Here is a 25,039-nt window from a genome sequence, read left to right on the forward strand (position 1 = left end):
CGACCACACTATTTTTGAGTTATGATACACAGATCACAGTCTAGTTACGATTATGAACGATTCTTTTTGCAACAATATGTTTACAGATATACAGAGAAAGGTCAGTAAGGCACCACATTCACTTGCAATCAAATGCTCAAGGTGCACTGGTACAGAAGATGAAATCACATTAAAGCTCCATACACAAAAGTACAACATGAGTAGGATAAAACCTTACCAAAAAAGAAAGATGATGATTGATTATAGGTCAAATCAAACAGATAATGTTTAAAGATTATTTTTGAAAACTTCAGCTGATCTCCTTTTTCTAATCTCTTGAGGGGGAGAATTTTATCGTGAAGCCCCTGCACAAGCAAAGGTTCTCTCCCCAATTTATTTTCAGCATATGAAAAACAAGTAATAGTGTACTGTAGATCAGTAATGAAAGTGCTGACAAAATCATTAGGCAAACAGGAATGAGTAAATATGTATAATTGATCATTTATATACCTGATTTATCTCTTAATTTTTACTGCATGTCCAAGTCTAAATTTGTGTATCTTTCTAAATCCTCCCTGTATTAGTCTGGAGCCAGATTCCTTCCTGGACAATCGCCATGACTACATAGAAGCCTTAGAGCGTCTTGGCTGGCCCATCCCAGAGAAAGATATCATCCTCCTGGAGGAGGAGATGGAGAAGGGAGAGAGGTACCTCAGGAAGAGCGAGTCACTCAGGAAGCACATCAGAGAGCAGAGGCTAGGTCAAAGTTCAGGAGGTCACAAGGTCAAAGACTCTAAGGCACCCACAGAAACCTCCAGGAGTAAATCAAGGATTGGTGGGTTTGATGAGATTGATAGGGACAGTGATGAGGATGAGGAGGATGATGAGGAGGATGATGAGGATGACGATGAGAAGGATTCCGATGTGGACGATGAGACGGGCAAGCTGGAAAGGACACCTCCTCCTAGCTATGGTAACCGGAGCGCATCAGACAAGGATTCGTTGGAATCGTCTTCGTCACCAGAGGAGGAAGACGAGTACCTGTCTTCAGAGAAAGATAGTCATGAAGAGGTAGACAAACGGCTTAAGTTCATGTCAATCTAACAAGAAACTAATCCAGACCACTCATTATCAACTAACCCTCACATTACCAGTTCAAACAAGTTTAAACTTTTCATCTCAAATCACATGTGACTACCAAACAATACTAAACTTATTGGTCGCAACTGTAATAAAAATAATGATAAGAATAATATTAAAGATAAATTTATATAGCGCATGATAGACTAGAGTCTCTCTATTATGCTAATCGGGGTAAAGACAACAAAGGATAATACCATTTTATCCTCATGCAATGCTCGAATTGGAATTCTACTTGAAACCCAACGCTGAATTTAAGCCAGATCTAAGGTCAAGTTGAACAAAAAAAGTTAGACCAAGGCCTTAACCCTTTCAGGACAGAAATTATTCTTAGGGCTGCACTGATCACATATTGTTCTTCAAAATTGGAAATGGTCATATTTATCTTTTATTGCTACATGTATATTAATTGTTAGAATATAATGTAATGTCTCAGAAAACAATATACATGGGCTAGAATGTAGTCAAAAAGTTCAACAAATTGGCAATTTTAATAGAAAAGCAATGACTTTGGATCACTGAATGTGTTGCCAACTTAAGGAGTTAAAAACTTATTTTCCTTTTTAAAATTCCTGACATCAAATGCAAACTAGTCATGAAACAGAAATAGATGCAGTTTGTGCAGAAATGTTTTCCCTTTCTACTCAAACATCTGGCATAGTTTTAGGGTTCTGTATCAAAATTTATTGATCCAAACCAGAAAGTGTGGAATAATTGTAGCGAAAGGGTTAATGTTTTTCATAGTTAATTTTATGAAATAAAATAATGTTTTTCATAGTTAATTTTATGAAATACATGTAGAAACAATATACCAGATATTTGACTGAGGTAATTATGCTCTATATCGGCTCAAAATATGTTGGAATATTGTTATTTCTGATATTGGCCTTATTATGAGCATGCATTATTGTATACTTTATAGACAATGTAGCTACATCGAGACTAAATAAAAACATTGTGTGATTTGTGAAATTATGCATTTTCTGACTTCCATAATCAGTCTTTCATTGAATATTAATCTTTGTGTGTGCTAATTCTTGTTAAATTTAATAAGAACAAATTATTCTTGATCCGTCCATTTGTAATCAGGTCATAAAATGTTTATATTATACGCAGCTCGAGCCTTAATGATATTATCAATTTTCAGAGAGGAACGTTGATTTATGTTTGATATAATTGAGTAGATATATTTCTGTATACTTTTATCTTCGAGTATAATGATAGGATGTGTTGTGTACCTGCATGTTAATTGGCTTGTGCAATGTTTTTGCTTTTCAGAGGGATAATACTAAGGTTTCACCTATTATTTGTGTGTGTGAAGAAAAATTTCATGTATATAAACTACAAAAATGATAAGAATTCTATGATTAAAATTATGATAGTGATTAAGATATTTGTTTTAAACTGCTTGATAATCATGACATTTTGATAGCTTTTAGCTTGTTCAGTTTAAGTGAAGCATATTAGATTATTTAGCTCTTTAATACAAAATGTATATTTGATGATTGTTCATGCCAGTATCCTGTGTGCAGGTATATTAAAGTCAGTAAACATGTATATTTTTAATTCCTGATAAATATTAGGTATACTGTAATTTTATGATAACTATATTCTTGAGAACTTAACAGTTCATAAGGTGCATTTGCTGTTGTTTATAATCCCACCTTGTATCACATGGTGCACTGGTATGTAAGTCTGTATAGTTGAGCTAATGTTTGAATATTACATTAATATACATTGAGTGTCTTTCATGAGTATCGGTAAAGTTGGAAGAGTGTGTTGTGGGGCAAACCTGATTTGTAGCAGTATCTTGACGTCTTAATTTCTTCCAAATTACTTCACTTTTCTTTCAATTAATTGGTAGAGAAATAAGGAGAAAAAACATTGATTACAGTCTTTCAAATTCTTAAATCTATGCAGCTTTCTGAAGGATTTTGTATCCCATTTCTTCATCTATTTTGAGCTTGATTAAATGTATCATCCAAGCAAATCTCTCCCTACTTGAAATGACTGTGTCTGTCTATTATAAAATAAACATTTCTGGGACTTCTGCACATGGCCTGCTAGAAAGAGGGTTTGCCCTAAACACAGCTCCTCCTAATATGATAAGTAATTGTGAAGCCTTACCCTATGAACATGACGGACAGAGAAAGAGGACAAAATATACAGTTCCGCATTCTACCCTCAACAATTGCTGTGGTAGACAAAGGAACATCCCTTCACTGCTATTACGTACAAATGTGTAGAACAGGTGTCACATGCACATTTACCTGTTCTACACATTTTTACATAATAGCAGTGAAGGGATGTTCCTTTGTCTACCATAGCAATTGTTGAGGGTAGAATGAGGAACTGTATATTTTGTCCTCTTTCTCTGTCTATCATGTTCATAGTGTTAACTGGTGAATCTCTGATGAGACCAGAAATTGATGGCTGATTTTTCTCTCTTTGCTTATCAGGCTGGTTTGAGGCGAAGAAGCAGTGAGTTTAAGACCTCCCCCCAGAGCCATGTGCAAAAGTCTAAGAAAGGTGTAACGAAGGGAAGGGGAGTGAAGACGATGAATCCGTTCAGCCAGGGTGCGCGGATTGTAGGGAGGAGCAAGCAAGATGGACTTTACTACCCAGGTGAGGAGGGCGTGGGTAGAGGGATAGAAGAGAGAGAGAGAGAGAGAGAGAGAGAGAGAGAAGGGAGAAAGACAGACAGAGAGAGGATGAGAAAGAGATGGAGCGTGGAGATGGATCCGTTCAGCCAGGGTGCGCTGATTGTAGGGAAGAGCAAGCAAGATGGACTATATTATCCAGGTGAGGAGAGCATGGGTAGAGGGATAGAAGAGAGAGAGAGAGAGGGGTAGGGACAGGGGGACAGACGGAGAGAGGATGAGAAAGAGATGGAGTGTCAAGATGAATTCGTTCAGCCAGAGTGCGCGGATTGTAGGGAGGAGCAAGCAGGATGGACTTTACTACAAAAAGCCCAGGTGAGGTTAGAGGGATAGAAGAGTGAGAGAGACAGACAGGTACACAGAGATAAAGAGAGATGGAGAGAGACAGGCAGAGAGAGAGAGAGGGGGCAGAGACTGAGATGGAGAGTGAGAATGAGATGGAGATTTAATTAAAGGGAAAAGCTAGAGAATGAGGATGATATCCATTGAGCCAGGGTGCTCAGATTGTGGGAAGAAGCAAGCAAGACGAACTCTTATTACCCAGGCGAGGAGGATTAGGGTAGAGACAATTAAGCAATGGAAAGTACACAGGATGAGATGGGATAGATAGACAGATGGTCAGTCAGATAAGAAGAGGGGTAAGAGGAGAGCAAGGTGAGAAAAAGAAGAGGAAAAATAGAAAATAAATGGAGAAGGATGGTTTGGGTGGGGGGACGACAGTGAGATTTGGAGAGATAAAAGATATTGGGAGAGAATGTAAAGGGGGAGAGAGAGAGAAAGTGATAGAGAAAAAGGGGGAGAGACAAATAAATATCAAAAGTGACAGTAGGGTAAGGACATATGCATCCTCAATATAGTATGAGGTTGGACAAAAGAGGGTCAGTTTGGGATTAAGCAAGGATAAGAAGATAGGGAAAGAGATATAGTTACACTGGGAGAAAGAGGAACGTGATATGGTTAGAAAGCATGAAAATGGGGTCAGAGAGAAAAAAAAGAAATAATACAAAATGCAAATCTGATAGAGTGGGTGCATGGGTAAGTATTGACAAATATATGGGGAAGAAAAGAGTCATGGATCAGATATAGGAACATTATAAAAACACTTCCTGTAAAGTTTACGACCTATTTCTATAGAAACTACATTTGGAGTAATACCTTTGCAGATTCTATTTGCATTGTACCAAATTCTATTGACGTGATCGCAAATACTTTCGTTAAATCAACTCAAGGGCAATATCTATGCCTTATCGTACATCCCACAGAAATCATGTCAGTATTATGTAACCAGTCATTGTAATGTTCGCTCATTTCAATAGTTAATGGACAGTTTCTTGAAATTGCCTTAAGTTGATTAAAAAAAAAAAAATCATGTTTGTCTGATAATATCCAGGAAAGCCAAGACCACTTCCCCGTTTTATCTGAACGCAATATCCCCAAATCACATTTGTTTTTATAAAAATTTAAGAGAGCATTCAAGTTGATTTTGTTGCAGTTGGTGAAAAATTGGATGTAAGTAGCACCCTTAAAATCACGTTGTATGTCAAGTTTTGTCAGGGCTACTCCATGTTTCTTTCAAAGGAATAAGTTTGAGTAATTCTCCTGAAGACCATCAAAGAAACATCAAGAACCAAAGAGCTCTAAGCATAGCTCACCTGGGCATCCTAAAGGCTCTTGTTCCTTTTAAAGAATTATCTGGTGTAAACCTGGAAAATCTTTAACTTCAATTAATTTTATGCGCCATGAAATGTGTCGCTGATACTTCACTCCTAAAATAATCACATTATTATCATCATCTTTGCACAGGTGTGGTGGTGCGCGTCCCCAACGTGACTCAGATTGATGCATTCTTCCCAGTGATAGGTGATAAAGTCAGGATTTCATCTTCATCAGCAATACAGCTCAAAGGAGCTCAGGCTCAACCAAAACTTATTGTGAGTATATTAATCATCTGAAAAATGCACTTTCTTGAGAGATGTTCTGCCTGATGTTAATACCAATTCACAGTTATAGCCCAATTTGGAGATTAATGTTTAATTTGGTATTTCATCATAGTAGCTGACCAAACTTTTATTCTCAATAACTGGTGTTGTTTCCAGAAATTATTACAATACATTTGCAACTTTGTACTTGTTGAGGTACTTGAGAGATGTACTGGAAAGGGTTTATAGATCTATAGAATTTTAACAGAAAGTGCAGCCAATATTTTATCATGTTTCTAAATGTCATCATTTTCTCTAAATTTTCCATATGGCAAAGGGCCCAAAGCAGATTTTATATTCTCTGCTAGAACAGATCTTCAACCTAACTTAAAGCATAATCGCAGTTCTTTGCTATTTAACATATAATGACCTTTGACATGCTGTCTTTCTTCTACTCTTCAGACTGGAGACTGTGTAATGATGAGGCAGGATGCTGCAGAGGATGAAGTATGGATACCTGGTATGATCATGGTGGGTCCTCAAGATGAGACCAGGCAATCTAAGTTCTATACCATCGTCACTTACAATGCTGAGAAGGTAAGTCCATATAATCAGACTTATCTGTTATTAACTCTCTATCATTAGCTGACTAATCCTCCTTTATTAACTCGCTCGGGGGAGGGGGAAGGGGATTAAGGTACCCAGCAGAGTTGAATCTGTTGAAGGATCTTAAAAAGGGAGGCCAGATTTCTATTAAACAACTGTTGTCACCTGTGAAATTCAATGTTTAGATTTATTTACTTCGTGGTACAATCTCGTTACCACTCTTGACCATGCATGAAATTCTTTTGATTGCAAAATTTTCTTGTTTTACATATATCACTTGAAGCAGAGAAAGAGAGCGAGAGAGAGAGTTGAGTAGCTAGTTGAATGATCTATTAGATAATAAGTATCCTCTAATTTGATGTAACTCATGGAATAGTTAGCACATAGGTGGTAGATCTTTTCATTCTTTACCTTGATTTCGTCATAACTGTTTGACGTTTGTCTTCTTATGATAGGTGAGCATAATGAGGAATGCTCTGCTGAAGATCTCCAAGGAGGAATACAACTCAATGGTTCGCTTTATCATGGATGTACAAGGACCATACATGTCAAAGTAAGACCAACGTCAACTACCCCATTTTAATCTTTGCAATCAATTATGTTTTCAGCATTTGTATATCTAACCATTCATGAGGTGGATGATTGGAAAACTTTCATTGCATGACTGCTTTTCTTTTGCACATTTTTCTTGTCTAATTATGAATCATAATTTAACTCAAAGATTTCTGAAACTTTACCGCAGTATGAATTTTCATCTATTTCTTTCCATCATAGCCAATTTTTGGGAAGTAAAGTTTTTTTAATTATTTTCACTTTGCAAATTCAGATGTGACAATATTAATAGCATCTAAAATAAATAGAAATATTAAGTATATGCAAAGTTATTGTTTATGACAGCCAGGTAATATAAAGTTCTTTTCATTTTTTAAACACGAACAATCCAGCCATATGAATAGTAAGGCCAGCATCCTGCTATTCATGTGCATGAAACAAAGAGATGATTATAAACCTTATACCTACATTTCGGATGGCTGTTCATGTTGAGACTAAGATTTTCAAAGTTTAGTAGATGTTACCTATATATTATATATACTTTGAGTGAATTTTTAATTTTGTTTATTACACAGGGATGACAGGGATAGCATTGTCACCATTGATAAGCTCAAACGTCTGGCAGCACGAAAGAATAAGTTAAAGCAGGAAGAAAAGGAAAAAGATGAGAAAAGCAGGGAAGAGGAAGAAGAGAAGGAGGAGGAGGAGGAAGAAGATTCTAGTGAGGAAGAAGAGGACCAAAAGAAGTCGGAGAGTGATCATTCTGATACAGCTTCCAATCATTCATCACATCACAGTGATCATAGCGACAGATCGGATGAAGACGAAGATCACCATGAGAGTGAGAGCGATAAAGAGGTGAGAGTTATTAAAGGGATCCGGTAACTTTGTCTCAGATTCTGAAGAAAAAAAATTGGATTTAGCTCATGCTGAAATTATAATTATAAAACTTTAGGTCAGTCAGGAACCCCACAGCTTTTACAAGCTGATCGCCTGTCTGATTATCAAGATATTTATGATTGAAATTACAAACTCTGAAGACCGTTTGCCAAAACGTTTTTCATAACACTACAGTCTACTGAAAAAAAGGGGTATGGTAAAACCGTTCACTCAAAGATTTTTACTTTTTTGAGGCACTTCTTGATCATTTTGAAGCGCAATTTTTTTCTTCAATTACACCATATCACAGACACTGATAACACGTAGGGCCGTGTATCTCCGATTTAACATTGTTAAACGATGCTTTTAAGAATATCTCTAGTGTTAAATGAGTTCTACCAAGACTGAGCTCTGTCTAATAAAGAGATCTGCTCGGATAGGACATTAAATGGAGGCCAGTGTAGAGGAGAGTCCCCATCTTGGCCTGAAAAACCTACTGCACTATTCGTATAAGGGTAGGGGGAAATCCCGGTGTAGTGGTCCATCTGCACAAGCCCCAATCAGTTATCCCGGGAGGAGAGGCCGAGGGTTACAGTGATTCAGTTTGCTTTTCGCCTCCTAGGCTCAAGTTACCAAATACATAAAAATGCTTCAATCACAGTAATCAATCAATAGAAATTGTTTTTTTGTTAATGGTTGATTAGAGTTTCTATTATATATCAAAATAAATCAAAATTCTTTGACTTGAAATGTCTTTCTCATTGAAAGATTGCAGATTATGAGTGGTATTACTTTATGAATGGTTTCATTTTAGGAAGTATTATACATGAGTATTAATTTCAAACTTGGTACAATTTAAAGTGACCTGTTTGAGCTTTACAGTCACTTTGGTAAAGATGTCAGAGATTATAATTGTTCCTTGTATCATACCTATCTAGGTCTAAGCACAAGCGATGCAGCCATAGACTTTATGCAACTACAAATTATGAACACCATCAAAAAGAAGGAAAATAAAAACAGAGAGAGGGAGAGATGTCACGGTCTATTGCATGGCAAAGCTACAATTTAATAGTTCAGTTATTACTTGTACTTCCCATCTCTCAAAGATTTCAATAGTTGACTACCAGACGAAAAGGTATACAAAATGTAATAACAATTAACATTTTAACCCAAACTGAGACCCAGATATTTCTTAAAAGACAAAGAAATATATATAGTCACAAACTATGGGTATTGTTAAGAACACATGATGATGAGATTTGACTTTTTTTTTTAATTTTTCAGAATACCAAAGATGAGCCTAGTGTAATATCATCAGAGATAAAGGAGAGATTGGTTGATTTACAACAGCAGCTGACAACACAACATGAGGAATATATCGGCAATCAAAAGGTAAGATCTGAACAAGAATCAGAGAATTTTCTTTGTTTTAATAAGTATGTGTAGGCTGCTTCAGAAGGTGTCATCTGATAATTGAATTGTTAATTGAGAGACACAGAGAAGAACTCTACTCAGTGTACGTGCAAACAGGTATCGGATGTTGTATGAATGTATATGAACATGTATGAAATGTTTGAAATGTGTGTGCAAGATGAGAAATCGTGGAGCTTTATTTCAGTGGAAAAGATATCAAATTTCTAGTAAAATAAAAACCCATCAAAAAAGTTTGGAAACTCAAGTATAATCGATTATATATCTCTTGTCATGACATAATCATGAGTATGTTTAGTACTATTAGAAAGTGGATTTATTCCTCTTTAAAATGATACCCTATTTGTAATAACTCTTTCAGTCATGGAATGTGCAGTAAACGTACATCAACATAAGGGGCAAGGTAAAAAGGGAAAAGTTGCAAAATGCACTGTTCTTGTTTTACTGTGCATTAAAAAAGAATAATAATAATCCAGTTTATGAATAGTCTTTTGCAGTCTATCATACTGCCATTTAGATTCATTTTCATTTTTCTATGAGTGATCAGTCATCTTCATTTCAAACTGGTACACAATCATGTTTCTCATGATCCCATCTTGTCTTATCTGTTCATGAAGACTATACATTTCTCTTTTCACCCTTGAGGAGTCTTCGTCTTTGTCTACCTGTATATTTTTATCGTATCTATTTGACCACTTATCTATCCCATCAGGCAATGCAGGAGGATCTTCAAGATCAGAAGAAACAGACGGAAGAGTTCCAGAGAGCGGCAGAGAGACATGAGGCTCTTCTGGATGAACACACCGGTCTGAAGGAGAAGTATGATCGTATCCAAGGGCGCTATCAGAGGCTGAGGAAGAGGGCTGAAGCACTACTCAACAAACACAATGTTTTGGAAGGTCAACATACCCAGCTAGCATCTACACATAATGATCTTACTGACAGGTAATAGAGCTGGTGATGACTTAAGAAATAAGAATCTACTTCAAAAAAAGAAGGACAACAAAGTTATATGGAAGCAAATGTATATTTCAGGAAAATGTTATCCAGATTTAAGGAACAGAAGGTGCATTTGATCAAGTTGTTTGCAATGATTTGTACAGTGGCAGCCATTTAGTCATGATATTAGAGAAGTATTTGTTAGAAGGATACCCTTCTTGGCTGGCTTCCACAAGACTGCTCATTGAGGTTTTTTCAGCATAAATAGTACTATAGAGAGCAGTCTAAGGCTTTGGGGGTATAGACCAGTATCAAAATGTTTTGGACTAGCTGTAGTCATGCTTTCCTGATGAAATTTAGTTCTATCAATAGTATCAAAACCTTGCCAGAGATTGTCTGACGTAGCAAAAGAAAGATGATTGCCAAGAACACCTATGAAAACATGTTTTCTCTTTCCTGGGACAGTATGATAAGCTTGCAATACGTTATGTTCAAAATTTACTAAGCATGTTTTTGTGATAATTCACTATGATTGTGTCTGAAGAAATGGCTACAAGGTGGATTTTGAGGGCCTGAAAAGATTATTAAGGTAAGATAAATAGTGTCACCGTCACTGTCTTGATGTGATAGTCTCTCTTCTGAAGGAAAAATGATTTGATTTGATTTGATTTGATTTTACACTGAGGTGCACAGTAAGATATGCACATTAGGTGGGGAAGCAAATTAAAGCTAGCACATGCATTGCAGTAATTTCTAGTGTGCGCAATGCTTTGCTGGGGTCAATCGGGACATGACCATTTGGTAAAAGCTAGTGTTTGCTCCAGAGAAATTTACTCCAGTCTTTAGTGTTAGCACTTTGGTTGCAGTTTGGCTTAAGGTTAGGTTGAAGGTAATGTTCATGGTTAGGTAAAGTGTGGATTGTCAGTTGAAGTTAGGAATTTGGTTAGTATTAGAAAATTTCCCTGTAGCGATAGTCGCTGGACAATATCTTGCACAATCAACCAATTTTAATAGTCAAGATTAGATATTCATTCACAGATGTTTACACTTCTGTTAGTTGTGCACTTTTTCACCTCTAAATGGTTACGGAATCTATAATATCCTGATCACATTTCCCCCGATTTTCACTTTATTTTGGGATACTGGGTTTCATCAGGATAATGATAGCTATATGTTTTAGATCTCTCATCATATATGCGTGTGTTCTGAGATGATCATGTTATTAGAATTATTAGTTTTAATGCTGTTTTTAAATGATTGCTCATTGGAAAGATAGAACTCCAATTCCCAGACCATGCCACATTAAATGGTATGAACATTTCAAGCTTCAAGAAACATAACATCATCTCATCATAAAAGTGCCCCAATACGGTATGAGACCAAGTGGCTCTTATGTTGTGTTCTGCTTCCTTCCACTTTTTCTCAGTATCACATCATCATTGCTGTGTCATTTAAATTTCATGCAATTTGTACATTGATACAGAAGCTATTAGTAACAATTCATTCATTATCATACTTTTTGACCTTTGACCTTGCCTAGGCTTAGCAACATACAGCAGGCTCATGGATCCAAGGAGGCGGAGAATGAGACCCTGGCAAGCAAGTACCAGGAGCTGCTGGAGAAACTAGATCAGATGGAGCTGGAGAGGAGGGAGACCAAGGAGCAACTATCTGGAGTACAGACTCAGAAGGAGGACCTGGAGCAGGAGATAGTAGACATGAAGAGACGATCAGAGACAACGGGAGATAGTGGAATACAGACCAAAGGTGAGATAGTAGACATGAAGAGACGATCAGAGACAACGGGAGATAGTGGAATACAGACCAAAGGTGAGATAATAGACATGAAGAGACGATCAGAGACAACGGGAGATAGTGGAATACAGACCAAAGGTGAGATAGTAGACATGAAGAGACGATTAGAGACAACGGGAGACAGTGGAATACAGACCAAAGGTGAGGCTAACACTGTCAGTTTCTTGCTTTCCTCAGTGCCAGGATTCAAGAGTGAATTGCCGTTTGGTCTAAAACAAGTTCATCTACTACGGACCCTATTCTTCTATTCCCATATGGTCTACACCCAGCCCATCTACTATCCACATGGTCTAATTCATATCATTATGTCTACTTGTCATTTGGTCTAATGACCAGTTAGGCTAATAGCCATTTGGTCTAATTTCCATTTGGTCTAATATCCAGTTTGTCCAATGCCCATTTTGTCTACTACCAATAAGGTCTAATAATAATTATATCATTTATGATTCAATGATTATTAGACTATGTGGGTAGTAGACAGGCTTGGTGTAGACCAAATGGGAATAGACCAATTGGGTAGTGGATGAACCGGTTGTAGACTAAACGGCAATACACTGATTCAAGGAGGAAGTGTCTATAGGCTGCACCAACCAATCACACACTGATTGTTCCTTGCATCACTTTAAACTATTTTACCCTATTTCTTCTCTTGCTGGTTGTTGGCTATGCTGGGAATGAATATCTATCAGATGGACTACCATCAAAGCAATGTAGTTAAACTAGGAAATTAAGAAAAAGGAACCAGAAAATGAAGAAACACAATGAAAAATACTAGAAGAACAATGTCACAGTGCTGGAGATTATTCTTCAACTTCGAATAACTTGATAATGATTATGATTATTGAGTACCATCTTACAAAAAATACTTTTACTTTTATTTCTGAAACTGTCTGTAGTAACAACAACTTGTGTGAATGAATGAATGCTATGTAGATCAGTTTGTTTGCATGTTAGATGCAATTTGATTTTGATTCGATTTGCATTTCCCCAGATTTCATCATAACTAATTCTCTTAGTAATAGTATTCATGCTCCAAGAGCATAGAAGTGTGTATTGAACCTGTAAATTTACATTTGATACTAAACTGTTTGGGCAAGTGGGAAATGTAGTCATAATAAGGTTTGTAACTTCCTGCAAAGTGAAAACTGTGAAGACCTGGAGCCAGTTTATAAACATACGATACAGTTAATGATCTCATTACGACTACCATATCTATTTGTTACTCTTGCTTATCCACTTAATAGTGCATTAAACAAATTAACCTTCTCCAAATGGAACCCTCTGATTGCATAGGGGATAAACTGTGAATGATATCACGAATTGATATTGCATTCATGTCAAAACATTTTCCAGGCTGTGCACGGTGGAACAGTGGAATTCATGTTTAGAAACATGTCGGATTGTGTTTACTTCACCGGCAGAGAGGCACCATCTGGTCACGCTAAGATTGTTGAATGTTAGGAATATAAACATCTTGCAAGGCATGACTTCAATTAAAATGGATGCAGTGTAAATCACTGTAATGTGTCATTGGGAGTAAATTGAGTTTGATGTTTGTCATGTTTATTCATACCAAGGGACCTAACACAGATGTGTATTGATCGTATTTCATGTCATGCAGTGATTTCTTTTCTATTGGGACTAAGCCAGATTTTATTACTAATAATGTATCAGGTCAGATGTCAATTTCATGTAATACTTCTAACAGGACCATTCAGCTGTTGATTCAAGTGATCGTGAATCATAAAATTCTCTTTATTGCTGATTTTCTTGTTCCTAACTTTTATATAATTTCTGTTTTATTATAGTTACACATTGATCTTGAATGAAGTCATATTTATGTTTTGTCTTTTATACTTCTGAAAGCAGTATATAATTTTATTTCAAAGAATGAAGAAGAGCGGATTAATTTTGAGTACTGTACAAAGTCATTTTTATTTTGTTTATTTGTTTCTTTTTTTGTGCTATATCATCCATATCGATGATTTCTTTTCAAGTTTGCTTCTTTTTTAAGTAAATCTTTTAAACAAAAAACAATGTAAAGCTTTTTAACCAAAGATGTACAATGAAATTAGGTACATTTATTCGATAAGTAATTTGAGGTGCGACTTTTTACACCTCCATCTTTTTAAAGGGAAAACTATTGTACTATGTAGGGAACTTTTAAACTCATCTTCATTTTAAGATCGTATGCTCTTGAGTAACGATGGGTTTGTTTTTGTTTTCTTTTTTAATTCCAGAGCTTACCAACAAGTCTACCATTGAAGATAAAGAAGATGATGATGAAGAGGACATCAAAGTCCCCTCTGAGATGGGTAGCATCCAGGATGAGACCGGTAGTTTGGAGGATGATGCCAGAAGTGGTGAAGATGCGGTGGATAACGGTAGACAACCGACTGATGATGATGACGATGATGATGAGAAGGAGGAGGAGGAGGAGGAGAAAGGAGAAGATGATGTTATTGTGTATTCACCAGACTCTGGCTGGTTCATTCAAGGTAAGCATTTGTAGATCCTTATAAAGAACAGCACTCATGCTGATAGGGATGTTCCATCCCCAAAGTCGTATATAAATGAATGAATAAATAAATGAATTAATAAATGAATAAATAAATGAATGAATGAATGAATAAATAAATAAATAAATGAATGAGTGAATGAATAAATGAATGAATGAATGAATGAATAAATAATGAATGAATAAATAAATGAAGAAATGAATAAATGAATGAATGAATAAATGAAGTGAATAAAATCAATCACAGTAAATTGATATGAAACATCAAGTCAGAGTTTAAAAGAGAAAGTGGTTATAATTGAATAAAAATCTATATAGGCTTTCAAAATCTCTACTTGAGTACTTAATAATTGTTTGGCTAGCATTCCCTTTTTTAAATTTGGCATATATCTTTGGAAACTGTAAGTAAAAGGCTCATATTTTGTAATTCTAAAACTCCTTTTGACAAATGGGCAAGATCTTTATTAAGAAATCTGAAAAACTACAAATTCATTAGCAATTCAATTTCCCAAATCAGTTTAATAGCATTTCAGTTTCTCAAGTAAGAATGCTTAGTTGGTAATAACTGGAGGAGAAGGTACATATCACAACTGTGTTTCATATGTTTTCAATTTTTGTTTTCACCTTTCACAATGCATTTTGAGACATTTTCAAAGATTCAATGCACTGTACAAGACCTTATTGATATCATTATTTCTAATGATTATTCTTCTCCTAGGTACTATTAAATCTCGGGCTGATGATGGTGAGTTCTACATCGTTGATGACAACAGCACTGTCTTGAAGGTTCCTGAGAAACTCATCTTAAGAGAAAAACAAGTGGCCAACCAACCTCTTCAGGTAAAGAATGGATAAAGATAAATAAATTAACATTTTAGATGCTTTTTTCACTTCTCTGCACGGGCATTTGTTTGCCACAAGCACAAAATAATAGGCACCAATGGACAGAAGGATTGCTTTGTGTAATATAATGGCTTTGCTAAAACACCCATTTCAAGTCTTGATTAGGTCCATGACAACCCTTTTAACTCTAGTATGAATTAATCTTCCTCTTGAAATAGTTAAATAATCTTGAAGCCTTTGGCATATCTATCCCATGATAAATAGAATGTGGCACAGGGAGATGATTTACGTGGCATGTAAAGAGTCAGTGAATGAATAATAATTGAATAGTAGATAGTACAAAAAATACTTATACATGTATCAAATGATATTGGTCCTTTTTATTATGGAAGAGCTTATTTGATTTATTGTACCTACTTCAACCACCCATTAACACATAGTCTACATTTCTGTTGTTTTTTATAAAAAACTTAAAATTGGAAAGTGTGGATTTTGAATGTAAAAATAGAATTACAATTGTCATAATTAAAACATTTTTTATTACCATGTCCAGATCAATGACCATGCTGAAGTATTTAATTATATGATTTTTTTCAGTACATGTACATTTTTCTATTTTTCAATTTGTTACCAATCAATAGAATGGTTTTTATTTATATTTTGTTGCGCTAGTCATTCAGTTTTGACAATATGAGTATTATAATGTTTTAAACTCCCTTTCATTACAAAGTTACGGAACCTATGCCAGTAAACCCGATTCCTAACTGGACCTTCTTTCTCTCATTAACTCACCTCAGGTCAATGACACAGTGATTGGTCGACACCCGGACTTTCCACCAAGCTATGCCCCTGCTACCATCCAGAGGGCGCTACCAGACCTCTGGTACCAGGTCCGGTTCTACAATGGGGTGCTAGCCCAGGTACCCTCTGAACATCTGTACCCTCTTGACCCCGCCCTTCATAAGCAGGTAGTAGAGGATATATTGAAGAAGGAGGATGGATGGGTGGGGCATCCCGTAGTCGCAAGGAAGGAACAGGATGGTCGATATTATCTTGGTAAGTATTGCCTGGACACAATGGCTATTATTATTTTAGGATGGGGATTTTCCATTTCTCCTCCTCTAGTGTAATAAATTCAGGGGACATGGCATCAACTTCACCTCTGCCACAATTTTTTCAACAACCTACAAGTTAGAAATAGGATGTAGCAATTTAAATTACATGTTTCTGCACTTATATCTGCACTTATTTACATCCAAAGTTTTGATTCGATACAGTAAACAGCGATTTTAAGAGTGAATATTTGACGGAAAATTTAGTGTGATAAAAAATTAAAGGTTTATCAGTAATGTTGTTTCTTGTACTTTATTCATGCTCTAGATTTGATATGAATATCAATGAATGTGGCAAATTATATCATTCAATATTTGCATATTTTGTCAAGAGAGAATTTTTTCTATGAAATTAATCTGTAAAGTATCTGTAAGATATTAATCTTTTAACATACCTCATCGATTCAGTTCCATTAAGGATAGTAGGACCTTATATGGAACATTCATTAATGATTTAGGTATTGGAGGACCTTATATGGTATGAAACAGTTGAGGAAATTTCATTTAATACCACACATTCAGAAATTCTAGTTTACTATTTTTCTTCTTAAAGTTGATAGTGGTGTTCATTTTACTTTATTTGTTCAGGTGTTGTGAAATCGCGGATTGAGCGTAGCCCTATGTTTGAGTTGGAATGGGCAGACGAGCGGGTCTCTGTTCAAAACAGTCGTCATATCTTTGGTTCCTTCACTCGTCGCCAGAAGATGGCGCTAGGCGACTTCGTGCTGGCTATGATCAGCGAGGCTCTCATGAGCTACCTCCCTGCGAAGGTCACAGGGGTCAGCGGAAACAAACTCACCGTAGAGTTCTGCGATGGATCAAAGTAAGATAACAGAACTAAGTACAGATCATGAACCTTTTAGAATGTTGGAGAAAATTTATTTAACTTTTTTAATAATTTATTTCACTTATTTTTTTGCATTTCAACTTGGATAGTGATATTCAGAGGTAGCTACAGTACATACTGTAGCAACATACATGTAGGGAGAGATAAACAGAGTTTTTCCGCTCCATGCAAAGAAGAGTGAAAGAAAGAAAAGTAGATCAAAAGAGATGGATGTATTGACAGAGAGAAAACAGACAGAGTAAAAGATTGAAAGAAAGAGACCTGAAGATTAGAAGAAACAGTAGGAATCCAGTCAGAGAAAGTGTGTGTGTGAGAAAGATAGAGATAGAGAGAGAGTGAGAACGAGGAAGGAAGGCATGGGAAATTTCTTCCATGAATTAATTTTGAAAATTAGACAGTCAGACAATTCAATCATCTTGTGAAATTGAGAGACAGAGAGGTATAAAAAGATAGATATTTGTTGTAGAGTGAACTACATACATGTAGACAGCGATGAAAAGAGCATAGCGCGGAGGTTCTTCATCATATAAAGATTGTGCATGTTTGATGATATTCTAAATATGTAATATTCACTTATTTAGGATATTTAATGATAATGATAATAACTGCGGCTTCTATAGCACATTTCATCTTTGGAGAACAAGATTAATCAAAGTACATGTACTTATTAACATCAATTATAGAGAAATGAAAGCAAGTTTTAAAAAGTACAGCAATGTAGTTTAAATTAAGATGAAATACAATTATGCAGTTTAACCCTTACTGTACTGGGGGGGGGGGGGGGCCTGGGAGGCCCCCCCCCTCGACATTTTCGGAGATCGCGCCGCAACCGCTTGGAATTTTGAATTGTTGTTTCATGACTTTTTTTCCTCAAGTCTTGCGCACATTTTGATACCATTTTCGTCAAAATCGGATATACCTGTAAGGTGTTACATAACAATTAGTATGCGCATGTCATCAAAAAAGTGCTATAATATATGTATATATTCATGTACAAGCAGAAATGTGAAGATATGAATTGATATCAAATTGCTTTTATATATTTCTCAGAGTAACTTGATGTATTCCAGAACAAAAGAATACATTAGAAATAAAACAATAGATATAATAAGAAATAAAAAACAATAAAATACATAAGAAAATAAATAGTTGAAAATCGCTTCAAATTTGCATAAATTATCATTATTAAGTACATCAAATAACTATTTTGTGTTAGAAAAGATGTTTCATATGAATAATGAGTTAAGACATTCAAAAAGTGGAGTCTGACAATTTTTGTTATGATCCTAGTTCCCTAAATGGGGCCAGTCACCACGAAATGAGTCCAGTGTAGCATTAGGCTCAATCGTAGTAATAGCGATGTATAGTGTGTAAGTACTGAAAATTGACCCACCTACCACATTTAAGATTTTTCCGAAAATCGACTTATTATTTCTTTGTTTGTTGAAAGTTTCATTGAAATCGAATGATGGGAAGTGTGTTGTTGCTATGTTGTTGTTGACCAGACTATAATATGTTACGCATCATTAACTTTACACCTAATTATCTCAAAAACTGGGTAATCCCATTGTTATAAAGTCCAATTAGGTTTTTGTTCATATTTCTGGATATAATTTATCAATTTTAATGTGTGACCCCTTAATTTAAAGCTTACTTAATGTAGATTCATATAATACTTAAAAACAGGAATAAAATTTTTGACCAACTGGACTCATTTCGTGGTGACAGGCCCCAAATATAGTTCCAGATTTAAAATTCATGAATGCGTAATTTGCGTATTTATAATTTATGCAAATTAACCTATGTATTTTCAAATATCATAAAAAAAATGAAACCTCATGAATTTGAGATGAAGGAAACATTTATTCAATACATTTTCAAGATTTTTCACAAGTCTATGGACAAATTTGTAGAGTTTTTCGTAAAATGCATAAAATTAGCATTTTGCATAATTAATTAGGCTATAACGACAAAAATTTGCATATTAGGAAAAAACTAATTATACCGTCTTGCTCCTTACGTAAATATCTAAAAATATACAAATTTTTGTGTTCATCGGACATTCGACCGCCGAGATCATAGGGGGGGGGGCCTCCCAGGCCCCCCCCCCCCCCCCCCCCCCCCCAGTCAGAGGGTGCTCAAAATAGCCCAGTACAGTAAGGGTTAAAAGTGAAGTCCACTCTTTGTGACTAAACACTACACCTTTTATTGGGTAAACACCCAAATGGTGTCAAATTTCCCATGAGGACCCACTTCTATGTGCCTTTAAAGGGGAGGCCTCCACTGATATTAAGTTGGTTTTGAGCAATATCACTTTAAAAATAAGTAAGCTATACATTGTTGAAGTTATCAGTGAAACACAAATTGTCACGCTGTGATGTATCTTGCAAAGTCCTCTCCAATTGGCTCTTTACAGAAATTTGTATAAAATTTCTTCTTCCTTCTTCATATTTCAAAGTATTTTTCTTCATGTTCTCCATTGAGGTCGATAGTCCTCTCATATATCTTCTCCTTGTTTTTCTGCTGCTATAATCTTCAAAGGGCTATACAGCCTATATCCCAAAGATCTGTACCTTTTGTGTTATTTTACATTTCCACTTTTCTTTCATGTCTTATACTTTCTGAAAATGATGTCCCGTCTGATCAAATTCCTCTCTATTTTGCACCCGCCTGCCTCCTCAAATTACATGTAATTAGCTATGAATAATTGTTGAAGAGTTCCAGCTGAATTCCGTACTGACTGGTATTGATGCGTTATCCAGAAATTCAGATATGCTTGTGACTAAGCGTGAAGAGATCGGTCCCAGAGAGGTTTATAGCTCTTTAGATGTTCACCCTGCGTATAGCTTTGAGTTGTGAATCTATTTAGTGCATCAGTGACTACAGTATGTAGGCAGCTAGGGTGTTGCCGGAAGGGTGTGTTGGGGATGGAACTACCCCCCCCCCCTCTCATTTGTTAATTTGAATAAGTACTGTCAGTAAATTGTCTGAAAAAATTAATATCTCTTTTTTGTGAGTGAATTAAGAAAACTGAGGACACTTCTCAAACCTTCACTGTGTTTTCTTGCTTTGAAAAAATTCTTTGGTATTATTGTTGCAAATTTGATTCCCCCTCCCCCCTCTGCAAAAAATGGTCTAGCAAAGCCTCTGATTGCCTTGTCAGAGGAGCTTGTTATTAAAAGCCATGGAACATCTAACCAGACCCAGTAAACATAATTAGCTGATCAGCTTGGCCAATTTTCTTAATTTTCTGGGGTTTTGGCGGTTGGTGTTATTTCAGAGGACATCTGTTCTAGCAGATTGTCTTGCATTTATGACATCTATTTTCACTAGGGTAAATGTAAGATATATCAATAGTAGAAAGATCATAGTCTATGTTTACCTTTAATATGTTCACTTTTAAATGTAAACCTTATTGTCTTATGTACTATTTTTCACTTTTAAGTCTTCTTTGCCTTTTAGTATAATTATCAAATGTTCATGTATTTCTATATATGGCTATTTCTTTTTATATTTGTATCATCATACACTAAAATGTGTCTTAGCAATTTCTCTTAATCTTTGTTGTTCATTGTGTTTATTAATTGTGCATATATGTGTTAAAAGGTTAAACTATAAGTAGGTCATGGTTCATTCATGAGAAAGGGGTCATCCCCTTGTCTGCCTGGCAGGTCGATCAGAAGCTCTATTGTTCTGTCAGAGTTAATTTACACCTCATAGAACGAAGCTTGGCATCTCATTCAAATGTCATTCCTTGTAAAGACTCAATTATACAAACTACCCGTCTTCTGGGGTGACAGTGTCATGTAAGAGGATATTCCTAGCAATTAGACGCACATGATGACACTTTGAATAATGTGTAAGGGTATAAGATTACCCAGTAGCACCTTTTTTTGCTTTATTTTTTAACCATGCAGTGCTATACCGGTTGGCATGAAAATTGAAAATGATGTAGTGTTGGTTTGCAATTAAAGGTTCGGTTTGCCTTTTGATGATACATGTTTAAAATCAGTCCAAAAGATTATAGAAAAAATTATAGATATGGGTATATATGGACTCCCTTTCAAATCATTCTTCTGGTTATTTTTTAATATTGTCTATGATTTCTTGGTTTATTTTCACCACAGGACATGCTTTTTAGGTCTTCTTGGCTAATTCTCCCGTGCTAAATATCAATTATTTATGTTTTTTAAATCTTAGGAATGTTTTTTTTTGACATTTCATGCCAAATTGATGAACAGTCGACTACTTATATGATCACACCAACATTTTGAAAAGGACGTCCTTTAAGATCTCTGAATACCATTTTAATATTTATAGCTAGATTGTACCTGATGGTGATTTAGATGACTCATAAACCACAATGACCTCACACAGAAATGTGAGAACTGCATCGGTTATCTATACAGACAACTCTCAATTATCTTTGATATGTTAAAATAATTTGATATCCTCTATTTCACCAATTTGGAAATTCAGCGATGCAGTGCTGTTTCATCAGCTCTATTTCCCTGGTCTATTTCATGGAAGCCTAGTTGTGGCCAAACTCTGTCAACTGATGACAAATTATAGTGTTATTATTTTCATTTTTTTTCTTCAGCCAAGCACCTACTTAATTGGTAAGAAAATTCGGAAGGATATACAGCCGAAATGAAGAAACTTTCCAATATCAAGATTTTGACCTCCTTATGAAAGAAGTTTAATTGAGTCTGGAGTGTTAAGCCTAGATGTTTTTTAAACTTCTGTAATGCTATCTTTTAATCTAGAGGGAGGCATAGGGAGAAGTTATAGTGTCTTTACTTCAGACTCCACTAAACTTATTTTAATGAAGAATTGAGAAAAACTAATTCCTTTTGCTTGGAAGACAGGCAAACCAACAGTTGATCAGTTGCTGCTCAAATGGGCCTAAAGAGTGCTTTGCATTAGATGGTAAAGCTTAGCTTAAATATCAAAATGACAAAATATGTGTAGATGTGGACAACGTGATATACATTTGAAATCAAAAACTAAAACATGAGCAAATACGAAAGCAGGGGCACGGCCATTGTTTATTGAAAAATCAAACATGTACATGTAGGAGAGTAAACATGAACAAATGAAACGGGACAGATTGGTTAGGAGCTCATGTTATCACTCTCTCATCACCTGCCTCAAATAAAACCATCCCGGCCGGCCCAGCTCTCAGTCCCACATACCTAAATTGAAGTTGATGAAAGTGTTAGAGCATTGATTGTTTGATTAGATTACGTTTCATGTCTTTGTAGATCATGTGACCCAAGAATGTTGCGTATCTTTCTTTGCGAGCCGGCCAAACGGAACTCGAATTGAGAAGTAACCTTAGACGTCGGGGAGAATCAATAAACCAGGCGCTAATAACCATTGTGTAATCAGATTAGCAAGCATTTCCTTTACGCTTGCTTCAAGTTTTTTGTTTCATATCAATATGTTCCCATCAGCTATTTTAACAATATTAAACTCCTCACTCGTCTCTCATCAGTAAATGTCTTGTTAGGATCAAAAAGAAATTCCATCAGGATGCCAATCTCAGCAGTGATGTTTTCATTGCAGGTTAATGTGATTATTCAATTGAATTAGAAATTAATAGCCTAAAATCATGGATATATCTTGCCATCCTAAATCACGGTTCTTTGATAGGGAGGGAAGTCAGCAAAAATTATTTGTTCATATATCGATCAATCAAGTGATGAATTTACTAAACAAAGTATAGAATAGAGTGCTATGAGATGAGATTTAAAGCAACAGTGAGGCTCTGAAACTTTTTTCTTCCTCAAAATGTCTGTCAACTATTTACTGAGAAAAATTTCGGGGGAAAAAATCTTATATTGTCTTTTCTTAGACCATGTTATCAATGCATAGAGTAGATAAAACAGCTTGCATGTTGAAGATTTAACATCTTGAGTAGTATTGGTAACCATAGAAACAAGATGGAGATATTATTTCGTTTAAACATGTTTTTCTTATGATACAATTAAATCTGCTTTAATCATTTTTATTAATTGCAAGCTATATGCTGCTTTAAGGGATAATAGGTATTTTTTCTAATGTATTTAAAAAAAGATATTAGTATCCTTTAAATATGTTAATCCATTGAGACGGCGTAAATTCATTGTGCAGAACTTTTGGCTTACGTTTAAGTCATAGGATTTGTTTTGATATTTCTATCCTTCTCGCTGCCTTAGAAATACAATAACCTTTCCTTTGATAAGTCGCGTCTTGATCTGTCATCAATATTCTTCATCTCTTCGGCCATGTTAATCTCTCACATCATGTCTTTGAACCAACGCAAATCCTCTTGTAAGTGACAGTTAGTTTAATTGATTTCTTACTCATTCCACTCTATATTGACAAACAATCAAATTAATCATCTGTTTGTTTGTACTTCAAACCTGTCCTCATTGAATCATTCCTCAGATAGGATAATTGAATTAGTGAGTGTCAAGTGACATTGATTGATTAGGTTTCCATTTCATGTATGATGATCACTTCTGTTTTGATTGCAAATTGTCCATATAATTCTTTTTAAATCACCTATTATGTAGCTTGTATCCTGTTACACTGTTTTGATAATTGAAGAGATATTTCATATATAATATGTTTGCAAAGTGGAATGGGAAATCAGTAATTTCAGGCTACATTACCTTTTAATGGTAACAAGGAAATATGGGCAGGGGAAAGTGTAAAGAAGTGTTCAGATAGATTACATTAATATCATTTTATAAATCTATAAAATGGTAGATATACATGTAATGCTGATTAAATTTTGACAGAGTTATGATGAATTTTCAATGTTTCTTCTTTGGCTACCTATAGATATTTATATCTCATGTCTCATTCTTTTTCAACATATCAGTGCATTGGAATGTCGATTTCAGCTACATTGATGAATTTGTAAATAATAGGAAATGTTGAAGAAAAGACATAAAAACAGGAATGTTTTGGACTTACATTGTTGAGGGTAATCAGTTGTGAGATTTTACTGGAAGGGGAGTGGTTAGAAATTGATATTTCTTTTGATATATGTTACTCTTCCTCAAATTGAGTTACCGTTTGAGTGCATGATAATATTGGAAGCCTCTAACATTGGAATTGCCAGTGACAACTGACAATTAAGGTCTGGTTTTAAAAAGACCCTCACTTTCTTTCTGCAGTCTTGATGATTAGCAGCAGGTCATATTAGACCTGCTCTTCAGTCATAGCTGAAATGATAGGATGAACAGCTGTTGAGCTTGGCATTGAAGTAATGATAACGTCAACTTCAATTTTGAACCCGGCTGTGTTCTCTATGTATGCCAATTGCATGTCTTTGCTGTTGCTTTTAGACTTGAATTGATCCAATGTTTAATAGCATGATGTATCATATTCTGCATCTCCTAGGGAATATGATGATGCACTAGAGATGCCTTCATGTTCTTCATGTTCAAAGTCAATTTGATTATAACCGGCCGTCATTGTACCCCCATATAGTCATGAACACACTCACGCTCACCCACACACACACCCACACACACACATGCTAAGAAGGCAAAGACTGGGTTGAATCAAAGTCAGGTATAAATGCGTATATATCAAAAGTACTGATAGATAATGAGAAGAAAGTTGTATGAACAACTGTATAAATGTTAAAGTGCACTCTTGCTTAAATTACATTATTGCAAGGATACAAATATCAAAAACAGATTTGATATCATTATTTTTGACAGAATTTCCTTCCTTTCTATTAGATTAACATGTAGTCTCTGGTATCAGTAACATGTAGCAATGTTTACCTTGTATTTGAA

General features: G+C 35.5%; 1 protein-coding gene across 6 annotated transcripts in view; it reads left to right on the plus strand.

Annotated features, from left to right (window-relative positions):
• The window catches only part of LOC581386 (von Willebrand factor A domain-containing protein 3B), a 59,516-nt gene that overhangs the window by 19,050 nt on the left and 15,427 nt on the right, over positions 1–25,039 (plus strand). For 3 of the 6 annotated variants that reach the window (XM_030981164.1, XM_030981167.1, XM_030981169.1), the window contains 14 exons: positions 564–1,050; positions 3,579–3,744; positions 5,583–5,710; positions 6,161–6,295; positions 6,760–6,857; positions 7,432–7,714; positions 9,020–9,127; positions 9,879–10,111; positions 11,646–11,823; positions 11,887–12,061; positions 14,161–14,418; positions 15,157–15,278; positions 16,079–16,337; positions 16,982–17,216. In XM_030981164.1, coding sequence (XP_030837024.1) covers positions 564–1,050; positions 3,579–3,744; positions 5,583–5,710; positions 6,161–6,295; positions 6,760–6,857; positions 7,432–7,714; positions 9,020–9,127; positions 9,879–10,111; positions 11,646–11,823; positions 11,887–12,061; positions 14,161–14,418; positions 15,157–15,278; positions 16,079–16,337; positions 16,982–17,216 — 2,865 coding nt within the window. The other 3 variants (XM_030981165.1, XM_030981166.1, XM_030981168.1) reach the window with 3 other exon arrangements.

Source organism: Strongylocentrotus purpuratus, unplaced genomic scaffold (assembly GCF_000002235.5).
Source record: "Strongylocentrotus purpuratus isolate Spur 01 unplaced genomic scaffold, Spur_5.0 spur5_scaffold_11, whole genome shotgun sequence".
In the NCBI taxonomy this organism is placed as follows: Eukaryota; Metazoa; Echinodermata; class Echinoidea; order Camarodonta; family Strongylocentrotidae; genus Strongylocentrotus; species Strongylocentrotus purpuratus.